The sequence below is a fragment of the Camarhynchus parvulus genome, chromosome 2 (assembly GCF_901933205.1).
Source record: "Camarhynchus parvulus chromosome 2, STF_HiC, whole genome shotgun sequence".
NCBI lineage: Eukaryota > Metazoa > Chordata > Aves > Passeriformes > Thraupidae > Camarhynchus > Camarhynchus parvulus.
In genome coordinates, this window is record NC_044572.1 from 41,678,864 (window position 1) to 41,705,693 (window position 26,830).

Consider the following 26,830-nt stretch of genomic DNA (forward strand, 5'->3'; position numbering starts at 1 on the left):
TTGATAATTTATTATTTAATACAGCTAAAAGAGTCAGTAGAAATACACATATGATGGAAAAGTTTATCACAGATGACTCACACCCATCTAGCAGACCAACAACACAACCACTTTCATTTCCCCCTGGAGAAGCATGTGGGATAGAGAACAGTATGATTTTGGCTGAAGGCTGAGGGCAAAGGAGTATTTGGAAACACTCATATTTCTGTTTCTAAGATCTGTCCAGGCCTAACATGTTTTATTACCTGATACATCAGTTCCTCCACAGCTGGGAGCCTTCACAGATTTACTCCAAAGCTGCATAGCACTAGGAGAGAGCAGAAGTTTTGCTGTTACATATATGGCTGAAATGTATATTACTTCAGCAGATAATGGTGACAATAAGGATTCTTCTGCTGCACCTGGCAGTGGTGAGGCCACAACTTGAGTGCTGTGTCCAGTTCTGGAGCCCTCAATTCAGGAAGGACATTAATGTGTGCAGAGAAGGGCAACAGAGCTGGTGAAGGGTCTGGAGCACGAGTCCTGGGAGGAGCGGCTGAGGGAGCTGGGGTTGTTTAGCCTGGGGAAGGGAGGCTCAGAGAAGACTTTATTGATGGCTAGAATTACCTGAAAGGATGTTGTAGCCAGGTGGGGGCCAGCCTCTTCTCCCAAGTAACAAGTGACACAAGAGGACACAGTCTTAAGCTATGCCAGATTCAGGTTGGACATTAGGTGGAATTTCTTCACAGAAAGGGTGATTAGATATTGCAATGGACTGTCCAGGGATGTGGTGGAGTCACCGTCGCTGGAGGTGTTTAAGGAAAGACTGGACATGGCCACTCAGTGCCATGGTCTGGTTGTAGTATTCGGCCATAGACTGGATTCGATGCTCTCAGAAATCTTTTCAAACCTAAATGATGCCGTGGCTCTGCGATATGCCACGGTGCCTGCGGGATTGCCTGCTTTGTTCGAGGGTCCCCCTCACCCTCAGCCGCGGCGGAACTACAGTTCCCGTCACGCCGCAGGGGCGGAGGGAGAGCGGGCGATGCCCTGACGGCGGAGGCGGGAGCGGGGGGCGGCCGCCTCACGGAGCTCCTGGCCGCGGCCGCTGTGGCGGGGCGCGGGCGGCGCTGCCATGGCGCTCTCCGCCGGCCCCCTCAAGGTCTGCATCGTGGGCTCGGGCAACTGGTGAGTGCGGCGGCCCCCGGCAAGGCGGGCCCCTCGGCGGCCGCCGCGGCCCGGCTTTCCCGGAGGCGGTGCCCGCCCGGGCCTTGCTGTCGGTTCCCGCCCGGCTCCGCGGCCGCGCTGCCCTCGGGTGGCGGCCGTGAGGCCACCCGGTGCCGGCGGTGGAGCGCGGTGTCGCCGGACCGTGGCGGGCTCTGGGTCGCTCTGGTTCCATGCGGGAGGGCTCGTCCTGCCGTGCCCGGGGCTCCCTCGGAGCGGAGGTGCTGCCATGACGTACTCGGAGGAAAAAGCGGCAGAATCGAGCCCGCAGTTTTAGTGGCTGTAAACACCCGCGTGTCCTGCGAAGAAGTTGTTCTAGGATATTTTTAACCTGGTATTTGTTGTGCGCTTTGTCCCATAGCAGATGACGTAGACATTAAAGATGCTGTACATTTTAAACTTTTTTTTTTCCAACTTACGCCCTGCTTGTAGAGCTTCACTAACAATCTCGCTTGTCTACAAAAGTGTTGTTCGGGGTTTTCTGTGTTCTTATGTGCCTGTTGTCAAAGACAGTTCAAAAAAGAATTGCGAGACACTGGGTTATTCGAAATACCTTCTTTTTCTTTTCCCTCCAAAATTATTATGCTGAAGCACACTGAGAGCTTGAGACAAGGTTTTATTGCTGTCTCTATCTCTAGTTTATAATTAGACTTAAGTAAACTTGCTTCTTCATCCACTGAAAGCAATAGACTTACTTGACATCATTCTTCCAGAGGAGTATCGTGTTAATAACCCGTTGTCTTCTTTAGTTAATTCTCTTTCTTGCAGTGAATCCTTCTTTACAGTGAATAAATTAAGTACAATGTGTTATAGAAATAGGTCTTCAGAGTTTGTCACTTCCAATTACTAATGCTAAGCACACATTATTCGGGTAGCATTGGCTTTTAAGACATTAAACTCAGAAGAATTCCGTGTAGAGCAAGCCACTGTGTTTTATTAAACCAAATTTGCCTGTCTTTTGTCAGGATGACCTTGGACTTGTTGCTCACCCCCTGCCCGTCCACTCCATGCAGTTGGCTTTTGCTGCTGTTAAGAACACCAGCAGCTGCCAAGTTTTATTTTTCTTTGTGATCCCCTTGTTGAGGGAATGGCTGATGTTTCAGTGCAGCATCTCTTGCTTTCCTTGCACCAGCTTGTAAAATGTGTGCATTGCATTTTATATCACAAGGAAATTATGCAGTTAGAGCTTGTCTTTTAGGAGTGTGGTGGCTGTTGTTCTGTAATTGAAGTCTGGAAAAAGTTTCACGGGAAGTTTGACTCCGTTTGTATTTGATTTGCTGTGAAACACAGAAGCAAAAGGATTTGTAGATATTGCCTACTAGCAATAACCATATGCAAATGTATTTTGTTTTCATCTCGCTGGATCAGTTTAATAAATAAGAAAAGTTCCTGCCTAATAGGATGAGTTGGTGGCAAAATGCCCATATCTCCTGTGCTGAGAGAAAGAAAAAAACTGCTGCCTGATAGTAGCATTCTCTCTTCCTTCTGGGGATAAATGTATTTAAATAACTTATGGCTTCTTTCATATGTAATGGCAGGGATTTTCATGTGAGTAAAGCAGAAACCAAAGTAATCAAAAATTGAAAATAGTAATTCTTGGAGAGGTAGATGCTTTCTTCTTCAAAGTCCATGAGATGACAGACACCAAACCCTGACTGCAAAGAGCACTGTGATTCTGTGTATGAACTCTGTGTATGTGTAATCATTGAACTAAATTGGACTAAATTTGTATACCTTGTAAGTGCCTTTTGAACTGGGGCCTGCAGTCCTAAAATATTTAATTAAAATATTAGTATTTAATGCATTAAAGCAGGTAACTACAAAGAAATTAAAGCATTTGTAAATATCTGATCACTGATATTTGGGGATTATATACTTTTGAAGCCTGAGTTATAAGAGTGTGTGATTGGTGGTGCCTAAATTGTAAGCATGTAAGTAGTTAATCTGGGTGGGGTTTGGCATCTTAAGCAGTTTGGAGACAGTGGGTTTTGGAGTTCTGTGTGAGGTGATTCCGTCAGACAAGTCTTCTCGTAGCCCTTTAACCTATATCTGGGGTGAAAAAAAAACCTAAAGGAGCTTGGCAGGACAGTAGCTTTAGAAGGGTTAAGCCAGTCACCTTGGTTGATTGACTGCTTCCAGTCAGACTTGTTTGGTTGGTTTGCTACAGGAAGGTCACCTTAACAATGCAGTTGACTTGGCAGGGGTCACTAGACACCTGATGGAAGATCATGGGACAGGACAGATGGCTCAGCATGGGGAGCAGGAGCTGTGCTGTCTCCTGGCCTTGCCCTTTTAGGGTTGCTCAGCTGGTGGATCAGTGATTCTGTTAGGATCTTTTAAGACAGGGGCTAAAGTAAGGTGTCTGGAGTGTTGAGAGAGTACACCTTGGATATGCCTTGGAGCCCTGGGATTCCAGGACAGTGCCCAGAGTAATTTAAAGCACTGCAAACCTGCCTTGATCATGTACTGTAGCCTGTTCTGATAACACTTCCAGGGCAAGTTAATGGGGTGTGCACAGCCACAATTTATTCCTCATGATTTTCTTGGAACCAGTCTTTAAGTAACCTGATTGCCAAACTTGAACAGAAACTGTAAAATTTGGGAAGAGATGGGAAGTTACTGGACAGAGGGGTTTATGCAGCTGGGAACTTGTAGAAAACTTGGGAAACTGTGGCTTAACTGAGGTGATTTTACAGGGACAGTGGTAGAGCTAGATAATGATATCATTTGCATTTGCATGTTGTGACCTCCACTGCTGCTGTTATCAGGGCAAGTTAAGGAGCTTTTTGGCTTTGTGCTTTAGTTAAAAAGTGATGAGGGGACAGCAGGCCAACTGTGAAATGGTCCTGAAAGAGTGATTGCAACCTCATAGGTAATGATGAACCAGAGAAGCCAGTTAGGAGAATCTTCTTGTCTTCTTGAATTCAGAAACTAAGACTAGGCAAATCTCCACTTTTCCTAATACTGCATTCAAAGGGTGAAAGAAAAAAAAAAGACAGCTCAGGCACTTAAGTGTTAAATAGTAATAGAATTAATGTCTCTCATAAGTAGTACACACTGCCAGACCTGCTGGCAGACTGAAAATCCCAGTCAGAGAGTTGCTGAATCAGTTATTTCTGTCTTGCTCTGTCACCAGCAAGTACAGAGAATATGTAGTGAAGTTGAAAACAGAAGGCAGTGGGTTTGCCAGGATCCCAACTTTGTATACAAATCTGTAGGAGTAAATGTGCTTTTGTTCAGGGAACTCAAAGTACTGTCTGAGGAGCACATACCTGAGTTGTGTTGAATGTGAGGTCTGCTATCTGTATGGATCTGACATTTGGAGGCTGAGCTGGTGAGCTGTGTACCAGTGCAGCAGAAACCAGGCTGGTTGAGCTTGATAAGAGCTTGATGAGAGATGGCTTGCAATTGTCTTCTGTATCACCTCCTGAACCTAGGGGCATTTTTAGTGTGTGAAGTGCTATTAGAGAAGTAAATTCCAGTCTTTTGAGGCGCACAGTTTTATGGTTTGACTATAAAAGGTCTCCTTAGGGTACTAAATTTTCTTCTGCTGCTACTTAGAAAGTGACCTTAGTCATGTGCTAGCACACATCTTTAATACAGCCCAATGAGTTGTGCCATATTGTAAGCTCTTGAAGCAGAATGAACCCACTTTGTTCAGTTGCCAGCTATGGGTTTATTATAAGCAACATGCAATATAAATTTAGGGGATCATGTGAGTATAACTAGGTTGGAAAAGTTACTGTTCTTACCTCCTAACAAAGTGTGCAGTTTATGCACACACACACACACACACACACACATATAAGCCTCAGATCATTACTCTGTATTTTTATCACATCTCTTTTCGTGTCTCCTTAGTAGGTTATCAGTAATTATGAAATTACCTCCTATCCCAGGAAAGGAACGTAGGTTAACAGGTTTAATAAAATGATGAAAGGGAAGATTATGTTTGTTCCTCCTCTTGTAATTGTGATTAATTTTGTTATTGCTTAGACATTTGAGAAGTAAAATTGATCACTGTAATACAGATCTCACTGTATGCTATTCTTGGGGAGAATATGAGGGTAACAGTAATGGACTTGTCTCCATGCAGTTTCAGAGGATGCTGTTACAATAGTTCAGTTCTGTGAGGTTGGCTGCACAGCCGTGAAGCTCACAACTTCTGCAACATAGAAATGATTCTTGGCTTTCAATGCCTGTCGGTGTTGTACAACAACTTATGAGTCAGTCATCTCAGCAAAGAAGCTTCTCATCTCTTTTAGAGGTGAAAGTGACACATTTAATAAAATTTAGTATGACACTTTTACCTCCGCTTTGAAGATACAGTTAATTTGATTTGGGGAAATACAGTAACCTAAACTCTCAGTGGATAGCCAATAAGAAAACAAAATAAGTAAGGATGTTTCAGTAAATGCTTCAGTCCAACCTACTCTAGCTGTAGTTGAGAGAAAGCAGCAGGTGTGAATGACTAGTGTCTTTTTCCACTTATTTTACTAGATCAGAATGTTCTATGGTAGCTGGTCAAATAATCTGTGAATTTGTGATTGTTTTAAAAAGAAAGTCTTCTTTTTCCTACAGCGAAATCATAATTTTTTAAGACTTTTTTTGTTTTCTTTTGTGCAGGGGTTCTGCAGTTGCCAAAATAGTAGGTAATAATGTAAAAAAATTGCAGAAGTTTGCTTCCACAGTGAACATGTGGGTCTTCGAGGAGGATATTAATGGGAGAAAACTGACAGAAATCATAAATACGGACCATGAAAACATAAAGTATCTCCCTGGATGCAAGCTGCCAGATAATGTGGTAAGGCTCAAAAGCTAAATTATAGTTATGGAGCAGAGGGAATATTGCTTGTGCTGTAAATGGAGTTAGAAATTTGTTTTGTTAACACCTCTAGGGTCTATAATATTTCAGACTGTGCTATTTTACTGATGATATCAAAAATTTAAACAAGTAAAATTATGTAATTTTGCAGTTAAGTAAATCCAATGTACTCTTTCTTCCTATCACTATTGGTTTTTATGTTATTTCAATTTCTGTACAAGAAAGCAAATGTGAAAACAAGAGCAAGATTAACAGCTTTGACTATACCCATCAAAAAAAAAAATTGGCCTCAACCTTGGATTGGAGCTGTTGGTCTGGGAAGTCTATGCTACTGCTTATTTTCAGTGACAAAATGCGGTAGTTTGTAGCGTTCAGCATGAGACCAAACTGCTCGGGTTCAAGTTCAAGCTCAAACTGGGAGATTCAGTTTGGGCATTCGGAGGGATTTCTTCACAGAAGGAGTGACTAAACATTAGAATGGGGTGTCCAGGAAAGTGGTAGAGTCACCATCCCTGGAGGTGTTTGAGAAAGGACTAGATGTGGCACTCAGTGCTGTGGCCCAGTGGACTGGGTGGTGTTTGTTCCAAGGTTGGACTCAATAATCTCGGAGGTCTTTTCCAAATGAATTGATTCTGTGATATTAGTTTTATTAGATACCACTTGTATGTAGTGTTAATTTTGAGAAGTTATGCAGCCTTTCTCTCCCATAACTACACAGGTTGCTATCCCAAACCTTCGTGAAGCGGTACAGGATGCAGACTTGCTGGTTTTTGTCGTTCCTCATCAGTTCATCCATAATGTCTGCGATGAAATCACAGGACAAGTACCCAGTAAAGCCCTTGGCATAACTCTCATAAAGGTACAATAAATACACCCTGCATTAATAACCGAGAATGTGTCATGGAATCTTCTAAGACAGGTGACTTGATATTTTGATATGCAAAGTCTCGGTGCATTATTCGCTTGATTGGTCCATTAAACTTTTCTAGGTGTAAGATTAGAATTTGTCTTGGTCATTAGTGGATTGTTACGCAACACTTGCAGGAAGGGGAAAATGAGGCTCTTCACAAGACTTTTAGAAAGAAAGAGGGAGTCGATATGTTTTGCACTGCTAAGCTTTCCAGTCTTTTATTTGTTGTTTCCAAAAGCATCATTAGATGAAGAGCAGAGCACAAGCATAATGCTTTGATTGTTAATGCACATCCCACATGCTGAGTTGATCATTTCAAGAACTGCTGAGAGAATTTCATGTGATTGAGAGGATAGTGCTCTTGTTCATGTCAAATATTATGTTGCAACAAGAGAGTCTGTTCAGCATTGCCCAAAGACAGTTTGAACATAGGAAATAGGAAAGGGCAGAGGTGTGGGAGGCATTTCACTGCAGTGTTTGTAGTTTTGCTGGCAGAAAAATTTAAAAATGTGTATTAGCTTATTTTTGGGATTGTTTTTGGGTGGGTGGGCTTTTTCCTCTGTATGTTTAGCTGGAAATAATAAGCAATTCCCTAGAGGTTTGGAAGATTGTAATTTGTTGTTGCTTTGTAGGCCATTTTCTTGGCACACATTCCCTTGTTTCCTGTCATCTCTGGAAAATCATACATATATGGATCTGTGCTCAAAAAAAGAACAAAAAACCTCAATCACTACATGCTTCAAGCTTGTCTCTTTAGTTTGGCTAACAAAGCCCACAAAATCTATTGTTTTGTCAGTGCTGACTGGTGTATTGCTGTGAGGTGTGAAAAAGTAATGCTTCCAAAGTGTTCTTACTCTAAATTGTAGAAAAACTTTTCATATCATAGAACGGTAAAATAAGGCACTGTTAAAAGTGCTCAAGATATTTATTCTCCTTTAATTTGCTAAATGTGATTTATATTCTCCTAGTGATAGGAGTAACTAATGAGATTGCTGGACTAAACGAGGTTTAAGTCAGCATATGTTAAGTCAGGGTCCTGGGTCTATATTCCCTTGGAATTAGTTCTGGATACTAATTACCAGTTCTCTAATGGAGTGTTGGTTAATGGCTATATTTGGCAAAACAAAAACAAAAAAGAAAAAAAGGGAGGGTGTGGAAGGGGAAGAAATCCTTATGTTAAAAAAAAAAAGCTAAACTCCAAACAGACAGAAACCCCCAGCAAAACAAAAAGTCCACTCATAGTGTAGTGGTGGAAATGAATTTGTGGCACTTGCCCTGCAGTGCAGAGTTGGTTACTGGGCAGCTTCCCACTGTCACATTGCAGCATCCATAAGCAGCCTTTCCAAAGAAATGCTGAGGCCCTCTTAATATTTTGCAGGAGAATGCAAAGTACGTGCCAGTATTTATGAAAAGGCATAACTGAAAAGGCATAACATAACATCATTAAAAGTGTCATTTGAGAAGTAAGGGTAGAGATTTAACACAACATTCTTTCCTCTACTTTTACTTATTCTTTAGGCATGCTGTTTTCATCAGTGTCATAATTTTTGAGTCTCATGCTCAATGCTAATGCTGTTAAAGTGGCTTGTGTTAACTTTGATAGCTAAAGTGCAGTTCTGCTCTGAAAACTATTATTTGTGGGACATCTTGTTTCTGTGCTTTCTAAATTGGCTGTCAAGTTAGCAGTGTGTCATCTTCTAGTCTTTTTTTTGTTTTTTTTTTTCTTTCTTACAGTGTAATCTTCATGCAGAGCCTAATGTCTGACAATAAAACTGAATCTTTGGGAAATAAAGACATTTATCTGCTGGTTAATAGTCGTTTCTATTGAAACATTTGCATCTGTGTTGTTTTACATTAGCTCTTTGTCTATGAAAACCTTACAAGTGACTGTGTGGCTGTGGGGAGAGGAACCATATAAAACTTAGAGTGCAGTACAGCAGTGAGCATAAGTTGCAGGCTAGCTGAAAGTCATTTAAAATACTCTTCAGGCAACCTCAACATCAGTCTCATTTTCATTTCTCTATTACTAGCTCCAGGGATTGCTCTGACAGGCAGACCATTGCTGCCCAGTGAAAATGGTGGAGCCTTGGTTTTGCAGGGAGGAAGGGGTGTTTGGTTTTTATTCTGTCATTCAGTATTGGATTTAACTCTACAAGAAACAGGTACAGCGCTCCTTGACTATGTCAGGAGTTGTGTCTGTTTCACAATGGAGCAAAATCTGGCACCTAAGCCTTTCTGGTCTCCTTTCACTTGCATGAATAATTGTTGTGTAGATATTTACATTTTTGGAGTTGTTCCCAATGTGTGCATGCTTTTCTGTTTATTATTTGCCTGCTTAGGAAGAGGGGCCTTACAGTTATTTTGTGGGGACATTTTTGGCACTCTGGGGGAAAAATGCAACATGTATTGTGTGCTTGCTTTCAGATTGTTTCTGTATGGCTCATTAAAGATGAGAAGGCAGAGCTGTGCATTAAGCAATACAATTTGAAAAATAGTGCAGAAATGCAAGCATTGGTTTAATTGGCAGGTTTTATACAGGCATTTCTGCATGTCTCTTCATTGCACCATGTTATTTAAGGAGCAGCACCTTTAACCTGTGGAAATTACTGTCTGCCTGAAATGTCACTACTGGCAGCAAACAAGTGTGTATGTATATGTATATATGGAAGTAATACACCATCACACTTTTTGCCTATAAATCATGACTCAAAATTACTAATTCCAAAAGTATCAAATCCTCAGCCTTAAAATAAAGTATTGTGGTATGTTGTGGGAAAGAATGGCTATTTCAATAGCTGGTCTGCATACCCTTGTAATAAAAGCTGAAAAGGATTCTGCATTTAGCAGGCTGGGAGAAAAGAGTTTTATGGGAAGAAGGTGATCTCATTTGAAGTTCTAGTTCAGGCAGTTCAGGGTACCAAACTCTCTTCTTTGCAGCGTTAATATGTGGGGTGATCTTTTCTGAGGCCCTATTTCTGCCCTTTTCTCACACTTTGTAAGGAGTGCATTATAAATACAGACTAAAAATATCCTTATAAGTTAAATTATTCTCAGTTGTTCAGCTTTCTACATATCTGTGAATGGCTGTTCCTTTTGTATTTCTACTACTAAACTGTTGTTGGTTATACTGGGGAACCTGCCTGTGATATTTCAGTTCAGATATCTCTTCACAAAACGAATTATTCAGATGCCATTTTGTGAGTTTCAGTGTGATTTCAAATCCAAGTTCAGGTCTGGTTCATAACTGATGGATTGGTTATGCTTCACTGATTAAGGATATACTGATAATAAGCCCTTGATTTCTGAACTGAAAAAGCAGAATGTTCAGCACTTCTTAGAATCAGGTCTTTGAGGATGGAATAAAAACTGGTTTCATCATCTAGAGTTTAGTCCTAAGTCTTAAGGTGCTGCCTCCTACAATTCTAAGACATCTTGGAGAGGTCAAAATAGCAGAAGTGCCTGTGGTAGTACACCTGTCATCTTCAGTCTCTGTCTGAATAGACCTTGTTTCACTTCTCACCTGTGGACAAGACTAATTGTGTTCTGCTTGCATCTCTACTGTGCCTAATGAATGACTTTTTAGTAATTCCATTTAATGTTGGCTGCAGGGAATAGATCATGGCCCGGAGGGACTCAAACTGATCTCTGACATTATTCGAGAGAAGATGGGAATAGACATCAGTGTGCTGATGGGAGCTAACATTGCCAGTGAGGTGGCAGCAGACAAATTCTGTGAAACCACAATAGGTACTGTTCCAAGTTGTAAGAATATTTAAAATATGCACCTGTCCTCACAGGCGCACACCAAATAGCTCAAATTTCACTGTTTTCGACATTAGCTGACTGTTACCAGAAGCTGTTGGTTGAATTTCCTAGAATGTTTATACTTCCAAAAGTACTAGGACAATACTGGTAATAGAGGGAGAGAGAAGACCACAATTTTACCTATTCTAACTAAGCTTATTACCTTAGTATGTGGAATACAAGCATGTTTTTTATCACCCTTCATATAACAAACTGCTTCATTTTATTACTGTGTTTAAGATTTTTCTTGGGTCTGAATGACTTTACATGGATAAAAAATTATAAATTATGTACTCCAGCTCAGGTGCTATTGTCAAAGATAGTACCTTCATACATGTTTGTTTTGGTTTGACATTTTTGTTTGTTTTTTTAAGGTATCATGTTTTAATTTCTCAAAATACTTCATTCCCACAAAAACTAAAAATTGTTTTAGTTCTGTGTTGATGTCTGCACACCTTTGCAGCATGAGGGTGTGCCTAGTCTTGGGTTTTACAGTTTCTAGAAAGGCATGTGTGTGTGTATATGCATACAGGTACTTATACATACTCACACTTTATAGCACGGAGTTCATATTATGGTTTTTTTTCAGTGTTAATTTTTAGAGTTTTGTGCACTGCTAGCTTTGTAACATCTCATTCACAGCTTTTGCATTGAGCTTAATTTTGAATGGTTGAACACCATCTTAGTGTTTAAAAACAATTGTCAGGGGCAGCATGCTTGATTAACAAAGCAGCTTTGACATACCTTTATCAGTACATATTTTTCTGGAGTGCTGACTTTGAAATAATTGAATTCTTAGTTCATCTCTGTTTTATTATTTGCTGTTCTTTTTAAAGACAGTGATCAAAAAATGGACAGTGAATTAATGGAATTGTTATTTAGAACTTGTTGCTGAGCAGATAATAAATTGTGAAAAAGTCCTGAATAACTCAGTGCAGAGCTTTTAAGTGCCATGTCAACGTGATTGGTCCCTTAGAACAGGGATTCTATTTAGGATTGATATAAAACAACCTTTTCTCTACTTTTAGGCATTTTGGCTTGCACAGGAAAGGCTAAATAACGTACAAATAAATTATTCCCTTTTTTTTAGCTTTCCTTTCTCTCTCTCAATAGGCTGCAAAATCTTGGAAAATGGCCTTCTTTTCAAAGAGCTCCTGCAGACTCCAAACTTCCGGATAACTGTAGTAGACGATGCAGATGCAGTTGAGGTGTGTGGTGCTCTGAAGGTAAGATTAACAGGCTGCAGATGATACACAGATAAAATAGTGATCCTTGTAGGAAAAGAAAAGAGGGTATTTCCATTTTAAAAATAAAGTTCATTGTATTTTATATAATATGTAAAACTGCAACCGAACATTTCCAGAAGAACCAGAGGGGAAATGAGGGAGCAGCATTTTCTGACAGCTGGCTTTTAGATCTGTGTCTCACCATCTGCCAAGTTCTCTTTCTACATCTTCCACTTACACACAGTCATGAAGCAAATATTGATTTCATCTAACTGGCTGATATATTTCTACATCTGTTTTAGTTCTCTTATTCTTTTTGCAACAATGTGTTCACCAAAAGAAAGGGAGAAAGAATTAATTAATTAATTATGCTTCGTTATTAATGCTTCGTATCTGTTGACAAAAATATCTCCCTCTTCATTGACTGAAGCAATGTGAGCACTCATGTGTCCATATTTTATGGACATATACTACATAAGGTTTGTGTGGATAATCACATACAGAAATTACCTGAATAGGAAAAAAGTTATTTTGGACAGTAATTCATCCAAAATTTTTTTCATAACAAAATTGATGCCAACAGGAAGCAAAGGCTAACTTAAACATTTTTTAATGGCTATTTTTTCAGGTTCAGTTACAGGCCATTTGTAAAGGGGAGGCATTAGTTGTTTGGCACCCTAGCAAACAGTACCGTAGCTCGCATTATCTGATACCTATCCTGAATAATTTCTGATGGGTGTAGTGGTTTAATAATTATTTTGGCTTACATTTATTTTTTGTGTTTTGAATAATTATTTTGTCTTCCTTTGGTTTTGCTGTTGAAATTTTGTCTAATTAACTGGCTTGCAAAGCTACCACACCAAGCAATAAGATAAGGAACTCTGATTCCTGCTTAGTGAAAGTAGCTGGGTAGATATAATAGCATTTTTTTGGCACATTAATTTCCTTAATTTTGTCTTGACAGCTGTTATACTGGAAGGCCTGAGAAAGAGGAGGTAATGGGTCTGTGCACTGATGGGATTAGGTGTTTTGAGGCAGCATGCTTTGGAGTTACTGTACAGAGAGAAATTTCTTGAGATTATGGAGTTTGTAATTCAGCTCCACAGCCATTGCTTTAAAATTATGTGGGTGATGTGGGAACTTTACCAGAAAAGAAATCCCTGTGGATAGACCCTTGAAAAAGTTTTGCAGATTTATTTTTCTTTGAAATCTGCTCAGCAGGATGTTTTCTGACTAGCTTAAATTCTTGTCTGATAGAGGAGTTCTGTCCCAGGAAATTTTCATTCAGACCAGTCTTGTGAAAGGGCATTAGAGATGAGCATGCCCATCAAACTGGGCAGGTAGTCAGCAAACACTCAAAACTCCACTGTAAAGGTCCAAGTCAGGCAAGATACCAATATTTCTTTGGAACTGCAGTAGAATTTAAATAGATTGTTATTCTTGACCTGGAAAGAGACTAAGGTGAGACTTTAGGGGATTTTTGTAACCTTGCTTTATTGCTCTCTTCTGCTTCATTATTCATCATGCATCCTGCAGACTGAACTGTCTAGTTGTATTTCTGAAAAGGTGTTTATATTCTGTGTGCTCTAGTCATTTCATATTGATTGCAGTATATTTTATTAATTGAGTTGAAATTTCCAAAAAATGCATGGTATAAGATCTAAACAAAAAGTGAATTAAAGATAGATTAACTGGTTTAAAAGTACTGTGGATTTCTTGCATAATTAAAAGGCAAAACTGGTATAAAGTGGCATAGACCCATCATTCTAGTATGGGTGATGTCTTTAAACATACAAGTCTGTCTTAATCTAAAAGAAAACATTAATAAAATGGTATTTTAAAGTAGTTTTTAATTTAAAACCCTTTCTAGTTTATCCTAAATCTTGTGGTGGCAGCATGTAAATAATGTCCTCAGGTGTTTTACTCTCAAAGATTGAAAAATTTTATTAATGCACTGGGAACATGTCTGGCTCTGAAAGAAAATAAAGAAGCTAAAATTAAACCTGTGGTTAAGGTTTTATTACCATAGTGCAAAGCAAAATGCAAAACTCAGATATGAATAATGTTTTTTCTTAGAAGCTGTACATATTTTCTATTAAAAGAATTGTTTGCTAAGGGTATCAACCAGAGCTTTGCTTTCTTATCATTCATCTGATAGTCTTTGTAATAAAAATTTGAAAAGAGACTGTTTTTTTAAGAGTAAAATCTAATGTGTAGCTTCAGTCAGCTGAGAGTTTGTTAAACTTGGGAAGTTACTTCAGTAAAAAATAGTAAAAATTAGCTTTGTTTAACTTCCTGGAAGGAGGAAGTTCCAATTTCAGAAGGTGACAGTGTCATGTTGCATGGAGACATTGGCATGAAAAGAGAGGCACTACTCTCTTTCTATAGCAGTGCCAATTCAAAATGTCAGTAGTGGCGTTGTGAACTACAGCAAGGAGGACAGGGTAAACAGGCAAACATGTCACTCCAGACTGTCTTTTTAGATGTGGAAATAGTAAAAACAATTCCTGTGTTGGTATTTAAAGGATGAGAAACAGTACACCATGGAAAACAGTATATTCTTCCAGCTTCTGCACTTTCCTGCAAATACCAGCTTAGGAAAAGGAGACTTTCCTGTTATTACTGGCATAATGGACTAGCTGTTAAAAGCCTGTACTCTACCTCAGTTTTTATTTCTGCAAGCCTTTCTAAGCAGGGAAGATTTTCAGTGTGGGTGGTTGCCTAAAGCTTGGGAAAAAATACAGAAGGGTAACAAAGAATGCTCTGAGCACAGCTTTCCCTTACAATGATAATTACAGGTTTGAAGTTTGGTTTTGGAAGCCTATTTGAGTTCAGACTGTAATATTAGGTAGTGCAGCTGGGTGATCATAGGAAAACATGTGCTTGATTGCTATTTATATATAGATATGTATGTGGATATGTATAGAATATCCACTTCATTTACTGTGTTTAGATTTGTGACAATGGACTGGGGGAGATAAAGTGAAGTGCAGAAATCAGTGCCATGAAAAAGCAGTTTTGTGCCAGCTTGGAGACCAGCTGAATAGACAGTGGCAGTGACTTTACAAAATCTGATGGTACTGAGGAGGAACAGCTTTCTACTGTAACCTGGCTGTTGGAACAAAAGTGCTTGGGATGTTCTCTGTGAGGATTTTTTTTTTCTTTTGAGGGCTGATGAACATTTCACATTTGTCTGTTGACCTTTTCTAAGGGTTGAGGACAGAAACTGACAAAGTTGAAATTTGGATAGTTGTTTCAAGGTGCTCGGTTGGCTTTACAGGCAGCATGACTCAAGGCCACCTACAAGTACGCCTGCCATTTACCAGATGATGAATGGGCCTTCCTAGAAAATGCTTTAAGTTTATGTCACCTAAAAATAGTATGTGCAGCTATGCTCACATATGGAGGTACTGTTGGATACTGATGGATATGATTGTGCAGAGCAGCATGGACCCAAAGTTGTCACCTCAGAGGTGTCCTTTGAGTCTGCACCACCTGTGCCAGTGTGGTGTTAGAAGCAGCACAGATGTGAGGCCAGACTGAGCTGGGGTATGAACCTGGCCACGTCCTTGAGAGGCCGTGTAAAAGCTGGTAGCTGCAATCTTGGGGGTAAGCCATACCCCAGTTCACCTCACTTACCCAGTGCAGCAGTGCAAGGGGTGCCTGAGAGGAGGATTGAGAATGTAACCTCTGAATATGGAAAAACAGCCATGCTCCAGCTGCCTGATGATCAGGGATCTGGAGAGTTAAAAACCCTCAAATGGCAGCAGCCAAGGACCAAGACAGATGTGAGTTACTGCAGGAAGAAGCAGCAGCAAGCAGCAGCTGGGGTTGCCTTTCGGGTTGCTTCAGGCTTATCTAAACCTTCCAGCTTCAGCTAAGCTTTAAGTAAAGAAGTAAGAAGTATAGTGAGGATTTATTGTTTACCAGGTTATGTAACTCAGCATTGTTGCTTGTAAAGAGTGTTTAGGGCGGTCACTGTTGAATAGTCAGTGTAGGTATTCTAGAAGTTGATCGTGAGAGTTTTTTCCTTTTTCCTGAGATTAAGTGAAAATTAAATTCAAGTTCACCAGGACCAAGCAAACAGTTTATACTTAACCTCTCTGACAGTCTTGCTTGATACTGTCTTTGATTTTTTTAGTCTTTTCATTTGACCTCAGCCATCAGGGGGAGCAGTGAGTTTCTCCAAGCTCATGTGTAAACAGAGGGAAAGCAGGCTATGCTGAACTGTGACACTGTCTCAAGGAAGGTGAAATAATATTTCTGCTTAGTTCTCTTATTGATCCATTTAATTATGGAGAAGTAATGGTTGCCTCAGAAATGGCTGCTGAAGCTGTCTTCATGGGCACTCCACAAACGTGCTGTACACTGGATATTGGATGCTTCTGAGGACTGACTCTGTAGGAGAACAATCTGTCAGCAAAGTCTGCAGACTTCTTGTCCTTGTTTTCTTGGTCATCTGTTGTCCTTGCATTTATGACCTCTTGCGTGTTTGCAGCAGGTTGTGTGCAAGTAAAGGACACTTTCTCTCATTTGTTCTGACACATACTGTGAGCACTACCTGGGATCAGCATTTCTTTTCTGGATCATAGCTTCACTAGTCCAGTGAAAAATTAACTAAATCCATTCCTTGTTCATGTTCTAGAATAACCAGGACTAACACCAGGATAGCAGAACAGCTCGTCTGTTAGGGCAAAGTATTTTAGTAGCTTAAAATCAAGTGCAGTATAAAACCACACTGTAAATCATGGTCAGGATGTGTGCTTTCATGCAAAAAGCTGTTAATGCCAAGATAGGGGAAGTGTGTTTGCTTAAGCATGTAGTGATATTGAGAGCTCTGAATGCCTCAGGCCAAGAGGAACATTGTGTTGCAGTCCTTTTGGGGTTATTGTGACAGTATCTTTGAACCTGTGGAACATGTTTGTCAGTAGGCACTTGCTTATTGGGCTCTCACACTCCCAAGTGTGCATGCAAATACAGTCAGTTTCTAATCTCATGGAAATGTGGACTCTCTCCTCTTGCACAAATACATACCCACTGCATTTGCAGGAATTCCTGTAATTTCATGCTGTGGTTTAATCCCAGCTGGCAACTGCATATTGTGCAGCTGCTTGCTCACTAACCCCCTATCCCCTGTCAGGGATGGGTAGGAGAATAAGTGGAAAAAAAGTAAAACTCAAGGGTTGAAATACAAACAGTTTAATAATTGAAATCAAGGAGAATACAGTAACAAGATCAGCAGTAGTAATAGTAATTGTAACAAAGGACAGAGTGAAAACACAGGAAGAACAAGTGATGCACACAACAGCTGCTCACCACTCACTGACCAGTGCCCAGCCTGTCCCCAGGCAGCGATTGATGGGTCCCAGCTAATGCCTCCAGTTTATATACTGGGCATGGCATTCTGTGGTATGGAGTATCCCTTTGGCCCATTTGGATCAGCTCTCCTGGCTGTGTTGCCCCCTCCCCAGACTCTTGTTCACCTCCTCACTGGCAGAGCATGAGACACTAAAAAGTTCCTTTCTTAAAGTAAGCAGTACTTAGCAAACCACCAAAACACCAGTATGTTAACAACATTATTCTCCTACTGAACTCAAACCACAGCACTGTACCGGCTACTAAGAAGGAAGTTAACTGAAACCAGGACACTTCAGGTGTAGTCTTTGTCAGTGGCAACATTCAAAATCAACCATATGAAATACAGAAAGATGTTTTTGCCAGGTCAGTCACCCTTCCTGCCTCATGTACTTCTCAGAAGATCACAATAGTGATAGTGCCACTAGGCTTTTGTGTGTCAGTTTGTGTTCTGCTTGTGCATCTTCCTGAAACAAGCTCAGCTTAGTGCCCACAGCCAGAGATTTCAAGTAACAAACGGTCTGCTTGGGGACAACAAACAGTCCTCATGTTTGGGACTGAAGAGTAACTGAGTTGAGAGTTTTGGGAGATTTTTTGTCATTGGTGTTTTTTTTTAAAGGGGTGGTTCATCTTTGAGTAAGGTATAATTTTCAATGTGGTATAATTAATTCTCTGCAGTATATTAGGCACAAGACAGTTGTCAGAGATTCTTCAAGGATTTAAAGAAAACTAGATGGTAGACCTTGTAGATTAAGAGTTGTGGCTTGAGGGATATGTGTGCCAGGACATAACAGTCTCCTAGGCACGGGGGTGTGTTCTAGAGCATAATCTGTTGTCTTGTTTCCTCATTATTTGCAAACTGTGTAAGAATATACAATGGGAACGTTGTACAAACAAGGAGCTCATGTTTTAGAGTTGGACTCACAACTTGCCTTGTTCCCTAGCCCATTTCCTCAGATGTAAATAGTCTTGGTATGACTTACTTAAAAGAGTATTTCTGTTGCTCCAAAGACAAACACTGCAAAAGGTACAAATAGACAACAAAATACCGTAGGCCAAATTGTATTGTAAATTATGATCAAGCAGACTGCTTCAAAGTGGAAAGTCAAGCAGACAAAACTGGAGGGAAGGGGAAGCTTTAGTATGGGAGTGTTCAAGAAGTATATGGAAAAAGCCCAAAGGTTGCTCAGTCACGTTTGTGTTTTTAGATGATGATAAATAATTAGAGATTTCACATACATGTAAAATCCATTTGAATGGATTATCCCATCTGAAAACTTCTTACATATCTGTTTGACTTCCTCTTGCTTTGGCATCAAATGAAAAAATATTAAAGGTTGCTCTGCAAGAGGTGCCTGATAGAAGTGTACCTTGACTGAATCACCACAGCTAAGATCTAAGCCAAGATGATTTAAACAACCAGATTTTAAAGTTGACTGCCTTGAGCTGCTTCAGGTCTAATGTTGGGATATCTGTCTGCAATTTTTAGGATCACCTTTAGACCTCAGCTAGCTGCTCAAAAAGCAATGACTGATCCTCTAGCCTCATGTGATTCAGAGTCATCTAGCCATGACTGGCCACACAGCTCTGCAGCTGCCTGGCATTTGTGGTTCTTACAGTCCAAAACCAAACCAGCTGTTAATCAGTGGTTGTTTTCAGTAGCATCGTCTGATTATAGTTCTTTCTTCATCAACAGTTAAAGTTGATTTTTTAATTTTATTTTTTTCCCTGCATGGGGTGCTACATTAGGAGTCATAATGTTGGTTCTCCTGTGCATTCTGTTGAGATCACTGCTGCTGCTATTGCATGCAGGAAGATATTAACATTCATTACTTCCTTGCTTTCTTTATCTATATGTCAGAATGCCATCTTTTTGTGGGGTTTGTTGAGTTAGATGGATTGTTTTAGTGGGGGTAGTGCAACCAGGGCTAGTGCCTGCTCTGACTGGCAAGCCAGAAAATAGTTTTTATAGTTGCTTCACTCAATTGTGTCTCATCAAATATCTATGTTCTGTAACCAAAGCAGGGACCATATAGCTGAATGTTAACAGCACACTCTTTGTCGAAGGTCATCACCAGGTCTAAGGAAAAGGCAAACAATTTTTTTGCTAAGGGAGGTCTTCCTGTGTCTTGAACCTTTTGGGAATCCTTTATGAACTATTATGGTTATAGAAACTCTGCATACTTAAAAGGGCTGGTTACTATTGGCTTGGCTGAATTTGGTCCCATAGCATGTCATCATAGACGTCATTAAATGCTTTTTAGCTGTACTGGTGCTTTAATCGTTAAGAAAATCTGAATAAAGAGACTGTAGGACGTCAGTCTAACTTCACCCTTACCTCAGGGCAGGAGTAGCTCAGTCTAGCTAAAACTTTGTTTGGGTGTAATGCAACCTGTTTGTCCTTAAAGATGGTCCACAGCCTCAGGGGCAACTTGTGTCAAAGTTTTAACTATGCTTTTATCCTTGGAAATGTTTTGCCTTATATTTTTTCTTTTTTTTTAGGTTATCCCATAGACATCAAAATTGCCAAACCAAAATAACGCAAACTAGCAACCTAGTCTTTCAGTAGTAAAGTGTTTGCTGTTCTTAAGGTCATCTGTAAGCAGTAATTGAGTAATTTCCCATTTCTCTTCCTATTAGAATGTAGTAGCAATGGGAGCTGGTTTCTGTGATGGCCTTGGCTACGGCGACAATACCAAAGCTGCTGTTATTCGCCTTGGCCTAATGGAGATGATCGCCTTTGCCAAAATTTTTTGCACGGGACAGGTTTCTATTGCCACTTTCCTGGAGAGCTGTGGCATTGCTGATCTCATCACGACGTGTTACGCTGGCCGGAATCGACGTGTAGCAGAAGCATTCGTTAAAACTGGAAAGGTACCTAATTCTCTGGGTGAAATCTGTTCCTATAAGTACTGCCACTCCTCAATTGCTGGAGTAACAGTAGAGTTATCTGAGTCATGGTAGCTCACTGAGTGGGCACCCTTCTCTTTCCTCGTGTTTTCTGAGTCTGTTGGCTAGAATGAGTGTAAAGGTATTAAAAGGTGGGCAGGTGGTGATTTAAAAAAAAAGCTTGACAGATAATAATTACAAACAAGAACATAGGAGAATATTCTATATGCTCACTCAAGATTACTTTTGAAAAAGAAAAAAACTCAGTAACTTTTATTTTTTTCATCCAGCTTATGTTGTCAGGCTTCTGAAAAGTTTATCATACCTCTCCTTTGCTTTCTTTTTTTTTCCTCTGCTGCTTAGTCTCTTGAAGAATTAGAGAAAGAAATGTTGTATGGTCAGAAACTCCAAGGACCACAGACTTCTGAAGAAGTGCATCAGATCCTGAAGAAGAAAGAAATGCTGGACAAGTGAGTAAGAACAGATAAAACAATTTCCCCATACCCCTTTTTTATCTCCGTAATTCTTTCTGCATATTTGGTTTTGATATCTTCATAAAAGTAATAGCCAAAAAGAAAATCACTGTAATAACAGTAGATTAGAAGTTAAAATCAAAGAGAAGTGAATAGAACCTGAAAATAATATTGGTGTAGATAGAGCTATTAGTGTGACATTAAATTTGTGAATGTCCTATTTGCAGAGTGTATTGTTGCCTTCTGCTACTACAGAAAAGCACAGCAAGTGTGTTTTAATATGTGAAAAGAAAAAAATGCATGAAAGTAGAAGTAGAGCTTCTTAAAGAGGCTGTGAAAAGTTACTACATCTCATTTAATTGTAGTAAATTCATTACTTACCTCTAAGGAGAGGAGCTTGGTGATCATCTGTATAGAGTGACTGCCTCCACCACATGGATTCTAGCTTAGATACTGCAGTTCTCCTTCTTAATGTGACTTCCAGTTTGCTGTAGGTTAAAACCTCCCATCTGCCTCTGTAGGTCAGGGTGGTTTTTTGTGCTATGACATTAAGCAGATTGTCCTGGCTTGGTTCACTTGTATTCAAGTCAGAACATGAATGATTCCTATAGCCACACACACAGTTGTCTCCTTACAAAATTAAGGGATACATTTATTTGTTCCTGTTTGTTAAAGAGGAAAAATCAGAAATTTAAAAACTGCCAGTCAAAAGACCAACCCTTGTTACTTTTTTTTCCAAAAGCATTTTTTAAAGTCTAGTTTTAATGCATCAGCTGCATTAAATGATTAATGTTTTAATATTATCTTTGGATGTAAGGTACCTAAGTCTGTCTCCTTAGTATACAGTAATTAAGCTAACTTCAGAAAAAATTAATTAAAATGTTGGCTTCATTCTTTACTGTTTATGATTCCCTAAATGAAACAGGATGCTGTGTTTAAGGGTTGTTTTGTATCCTGTTCTATCTTACAGCAAATTAAGTGCATTAGAGATGATTTTGGGTTGTGTTTTTAATAAAAGACATGAAAACAGTGTTACTAATTTCCTTTTGGCATGCCAACATATATCTGTCAGTTCTTCATAAAAGTCTCATTCAACAAGACTTTCGAAGGCAACTTTCAAAGTGTTTTGAAAAAACTACTGCTTTAAAACATAAAACACAGTGGAACAGCCATGATTTCAAAGTGAAGAGGAAAGAGTCTCATAAGGGTAGAATTTCATACTCTGGTCCTACAAAACTATTCCCAAGGCTATGTAGAAGTGTGCAAAAGTCCAAGTTCAGAAGAGCCTTGGTAACAGGGCTGATGCCTGTTGATACTCATGGTGCAATTTTTTTCAGCAGTTGTAGTCCTTGCTGTCTTGATGTGCTCAGGCCTGAGATGCATCTGGAGTTTGCCGGCCCTGAGCCTGCAGTCAGCCATCTCCACCTACAGTACAGGTTTCTCCACGTGAAGTGTGGCAGACCTGTGCACAGTAGTGTTCTCTGGGATAAGCAGCAGGACTTAGGTAGCAGGTTGTGGCTTGTAGTAGTGGTGCTTCTTCACTGAGCAGTAACTGCCAGTATTGTACCTAAACCTGTGGGAAACCTCCTTTTGCTTCGGGAGGTTCGCCTGTTTTGTGGCCACCTCTCGCACAGTCACAGCAAATTTTGTTAGTGCCTACACTACCAAAAGCTTTTATGGCAACAGCAAATGTAACCCCCCTTCATCATACAAGGTGAGAGAGGTTTGTTTAAAAATGCATAAGTCATTGTATAATTTTTTTCTGCAGATTTCCTAGTAAGGGTTTTGCAATCTGAGCAGTTTAGCATTGGATTTGAGAGCAGCTGTGTGTCTGTGTGATAATTTTTTTCCACCAATGAAGTAGAAACAAAACTCAAGTCAGTCTAGTTCAGGGTGATGTGCTGATAGCAGCCTTACTGCAATGTAATAGTGACAGCCGAATGTACAGGCCGTCATACATGGTGCTCAGGACTGCTCAACTCTGAATTGGGCATTACAGATAAAGCTATAGAATGGCTGCTGGGACACATTTCCTAAGGAGAAAGTCCTAATACAGATGTATTCTGAATCACTCAGAAATTAGCAATTTCACCATCTCCAGTGACCCTTGTTTTTCATTTCCATTGGTTAAAATTCATCAGTATAAAAAGCCATGCTGAAATGGTACATGTACTTGACGAATAAATCAACCCCCAAATTTTATCAGGCTTTGTATGAAAATTGAACTTGTCTGGCTGTTACTGTCTGGGATGGACAGAAAGCAAATACAAATTCTGTAAAGTATCTTGCCTGTAACAAACCTTCAGATTATCAGAGAAACCTGAATAATTTGAAGGTTGTTGGAGATGTGGCCAATCTAAAGAAAAAAACAGAAAAAAAAGTAGATGTGGAATTTTGTATTTCAAAATCCAGGTCTATTTTTCAATTCTTATTTAAAAAACTTGACCTTCAATGTCCTCCTGGGTCTTTTTTTGTCATATTCTGTATTATCAAGTTATTGCTGAGAAGTACTGCATAACAGATGTGCCAGTCATCCTTTTTAACCACAGATGGGTACTGCTGTGAGAACAGCCAGGAAAAATGTTTTAAATTTATTTTTTAGATCACTTTATGCTTGTACCATGCATAATGAATGTCTCAGGCTCCATTATAGCTAGCTAGGCTTCTGAGAGTCACTGTATTTCAGAGATGCATGCAGATTCTGTAGTTATGCCCTGCTTTTCAGCCTACCATTTGCACTTGGCAAATAGAAAAATTAAATCATTTTTTCCACCTCTCCATGTTCCCCCTCCCTCTCCTTACCCCTTTATATTTCTTTCATTTAATAAAATGTTACAGAATAAATTTACACTGTGTTCACTTTCCCCACCCTCTTTTCTCAGGTTTCCACTCTTCACTGCTGTGTATGAAATCTGCTATGAAGGGAGACCTGTTACAGACATAATATCCTGCCTTCAAAATCATCCAGAGCACAAGTAAAATCCATCAGGCTGTTGTACTAATGCAGCTTTCTGCCTTTCGAATTCGTGTCCGGATTCCAGTGGATGTAGCTGTCATTAAGCTTTGTCCAGAGCTGCTCTTAGACACCAGGAGCACCATGAATGTCTGTGAGCGGCTGTCGGTGTTTGTCCCCAGCCTGGTGTGACACAGCGCGCGGTGTTGGCTTGGTGATTGTCCTTTTACTGGCTAACGTGCAACTCCTCTAAGATACGCAATACAAAAGTTGCACTACCTGCCTGCTATGTAAACACAAGTGTACTTTGAGTTTGCTCCTGCACCATAAAACACAATGCTTTGTTGTCTTCTATTCAAGCCTGGCCCACAATCCTCTGGCACTCTGGGAAGAATCCCAGTGGTTTTGATCAGAGGCTGAATCAAGCGTGTAACCTTCAAATATTAGGAATCTGTTAGAATTTTGTTTTATTCTGTATGCACAATTAAATGTTAACATTTTGCATGCTTTGACTATATTAATTTAAGCAATGTTAATGCAAAACAAGTTGTAGCAGTTATTCAGGGGGCTACAGGGATATTTCAGTGAACTCTAGTGAGGAATATTTTGATTTTTGAAAGTTGTTGAAATTGTCAAGCTACTTTGAAACCAATTTCTAAATGAATTTAAAGTTTTTAATTACACTGTTTTAAAGGGAATATTCTAGAGGGGGATCATTGCCTCCCCTTCTGTTTTTTAATCCTTGCATTTTTGTATTTCTCCTTTTCTCCCTCACTATTCCTCTGTGTTAGGCTCTTCTAGAATCCCGTTCCCCAAAGCAAGCCAGAGGTGTTCACCTGGGGGTTCTCAGCCCTTGAGCCTACAGTTCATTTTACTGTTTTACCTGTGGTTGTTCTTCACTGCTGTTGTTGGTTGTTTGATGAAGAATAGCCTTGGGTACCCACTGCTCCAAGTTGTTCTGCTGTGATTTTAGCTTAGCTACAATGTGTTGGGCTCCACACAACACTCCAAGGAATGTCAGGGGAATTCCCGGGTACAACACACTTGTGTCGTCAGAAGGGTTGTGTGCCGGTACAATGACTGCATTCATTTCAGTGCCTGCCAGTCACTGGCACGTCCACTGGGCTGTAGTCCTGATCCAGCCTTCCCAGCTCTGGAGTTACTCTTTCACTGGACAAAACTTTTATGGGTGCTGAATCAAATCCTTTACAACTCATCTCCCAGAAAGCTTCTCAAAGGCATCCATCTCTTTTATTCCCCGGGGTCTCAACCAGGTTTTTTTCAGGAACCTTTGTTTTATCAGGGAGATTAATTTTATTTGTTATTGGAAAATTTGTGATTTTATGAAGTTTTTGGGGGGGGTTGGTTTGGTTGGTCTTTTTAGATTTTTTTTAAGATTGATGCAAGAGAAGATAGATAAATAAAATCTGTTTTGCTTTTCTTGTGTACTTAAGTGTGGGGGTTGGTTTGTTTTTTTTTTTTTGTGAAATATATGCTAGGCACATTAAGGGTGGACTCCGTCCAACTGGGAGACAAGGGTTGGCATTAGAATTTATAGAACAAGACTGCCCATCTGTTCTGAATATCTACACCTAACATCTGAGCAGTATCAGAACTGTTGTTCACTGTTCTCAGTGGTGGTTTTAGACCAGGAATCATGAGCACACACCCATCCTGAAACTTCAGGTTGTCATTCAAATTTGCTAAAACAAAGAGGATGCCTGGGAATAATTATCATACTTACATAACCTGGATTACTCTGAAATAGGGAAGCTTTGGGGCAACTTTGTGTACACAGGAAGACCCTTCCACTTAGGGGTACCATTTTTTTGTGCTCCTCTATTATTTTGGATTAATATTTGGAAGATCTCGTGAATGTCCTCAGATATTCAGGCATGTGAAAAGTTATTTTGCCTTACTTCTGATTTAGTGCTAAAGATAAGAGATGGCCAAAGTTAAGTGACATCAGACATTTGTGGCACTTGGTAACATCACTGGTAGAGCTGACTTGGAGCAAGCACTCTGCTTAGACATTTAAGAGGATGTTTTAAGGTTGGAAGCACTGTTATGCTAACGCACACATGGAGCATACACTCCTCATTACTGCATAACTTTCAGTGTGTTTGCTTATGCTTTGTTTTGTTCTGTTTTTTTAATACCAAATTGGTGGCTTTCGCTTTGTATGTGTACATATACATTATATATATCAACTTTTTTTTTTACATGCAGTATGTAGGACAGTAGCATTTTGTAAGATACATAAAGGGCTATATGAGCTAAATGTGGTAAATTAATATATATTTTTAAATTATTTCTTTATTATTCCAATACTACTTCTCCCACTGAAAGTCTCAAATCTTAATTGTTCTTGTTTTTAGAGAAGCTTATATTCTAAGGCAAATCCAGAGAAAAAGTTTTTATGGAATTAGTTTCTCCAGTCTGTTACGATATTCTTTTTTTCAGACAAAAATTGAGGTTTCAATAACTGAAATAACTAAAATAGTTTATTTAAATTCTGTTGATAGTTCACTATTTACATTTGCTTTTCAGTGCTGGAGAACACTCAGCTTGGCACTATATATTTTTCCCCCACTAATATTTACTGCTTATTAAAAGACTGTGACATGGTACTGGAACTGAATGAGCCTGCTCTGCAAACACTCTGTTTTGCCTGGTACTGGGATAGTCTTACTGAAATCATTAGCCCCTGTGTAAGGGGGTCATAAATTTGTAACTAATTCTTGGGTTATGAACTTTACTTGCTAAGGAAGGCATTACATTCTAATGATACTTACTCAACTTGCCCTCATCATATGTACTGATTTTGTTTAGAGATGTTGAATGTATACCTGTTTGAAGAGTTAGTACAAATAAACATTTTTGTCTTGGGAATCACTTTGGTTTCGGTTGTCCCATTTTACAAGACTTGCAATTAATATTTTATTCACTTGATAGAGTGTAGGTTTTTCTGGTTGTGATATGTAATGATAGCAGATGGGAGGTTGCCATGCAAGAACATAAATTTTAAAAAGAGCTATTTGGCGTCCAGATGTCAGCATTTTCTTTCTTTCCATTAGTGATACACCTGTGCTGTCTTTGACCTCTGAAAACAGGTTCTTGTCTTCAGTTCCTTCAGTTGCTCCGGGAGCCACTGGAGGGCACTGGTTGGTAAGTGGCTGATTCCACCCGTTC

At 39.7% G+C, this 26,830-nt stretch overlaps 1 protein-coding gene across 1 annotated transcript; it reads left to right on the forward strand.

Moving 5' to 3' along the window:
• Window positions 1–1,044: 1,044 nt before the first annotated feature.
• Window positions 1,045–26,533, forward strand: GPD1L (glycerol-3-phosphate dehydrogenase 1 like). The gene is made up of 8 exons (XM_030971631.1): window positions 1,045–1,167; window positions 5,830–6,007; window positions 6,747–6,887; window positions 10,547–10,685; window positions 11,856–11,968; window positions 19,964–20,197; window positions 20,576–20,682; window positions 23,568–26,533. The coding sequence occupies exons 1-8, from the start codon at window positions 1,115–1,117 to the stop codon at window positions 23,662–23,664; spliced, it is 1,062 nt and encodes a 353-aa protein (XP_030827491.1). The 5' UTR covers window positions 1,045–1,114; the 3' UTR covers window positions 23,665–26,533.
• Window positions 26,534–26,830: the final 297 nt, after the last annotated feature.

Excerpts from the sequence above, each read along its gene's own strand:
- GPD1L (XM_030971631.1), top strand. The coding sequence starts at position 1,115 with ATGGCGCTCTCCGCCGGCCCCCTCAAGGTCTGCATCGTGGGCTCGGGC. Across the intron at positions 6,888-10,546 it reads TTGGCATAACTCTCATAAAG|GGAATAGATCATGGCCCGGA; the intron begins GTACAATAAATA and ends TGTTGGCTGCAG. Across the intron at positions 20,683-23,567 it reads AAGAAAGAAATGCTGGACAA|GTTTCCACTCTTCACTGCTG; the intron begins GTGAGTAAGAAC and ends CTCTTTTCTCAG.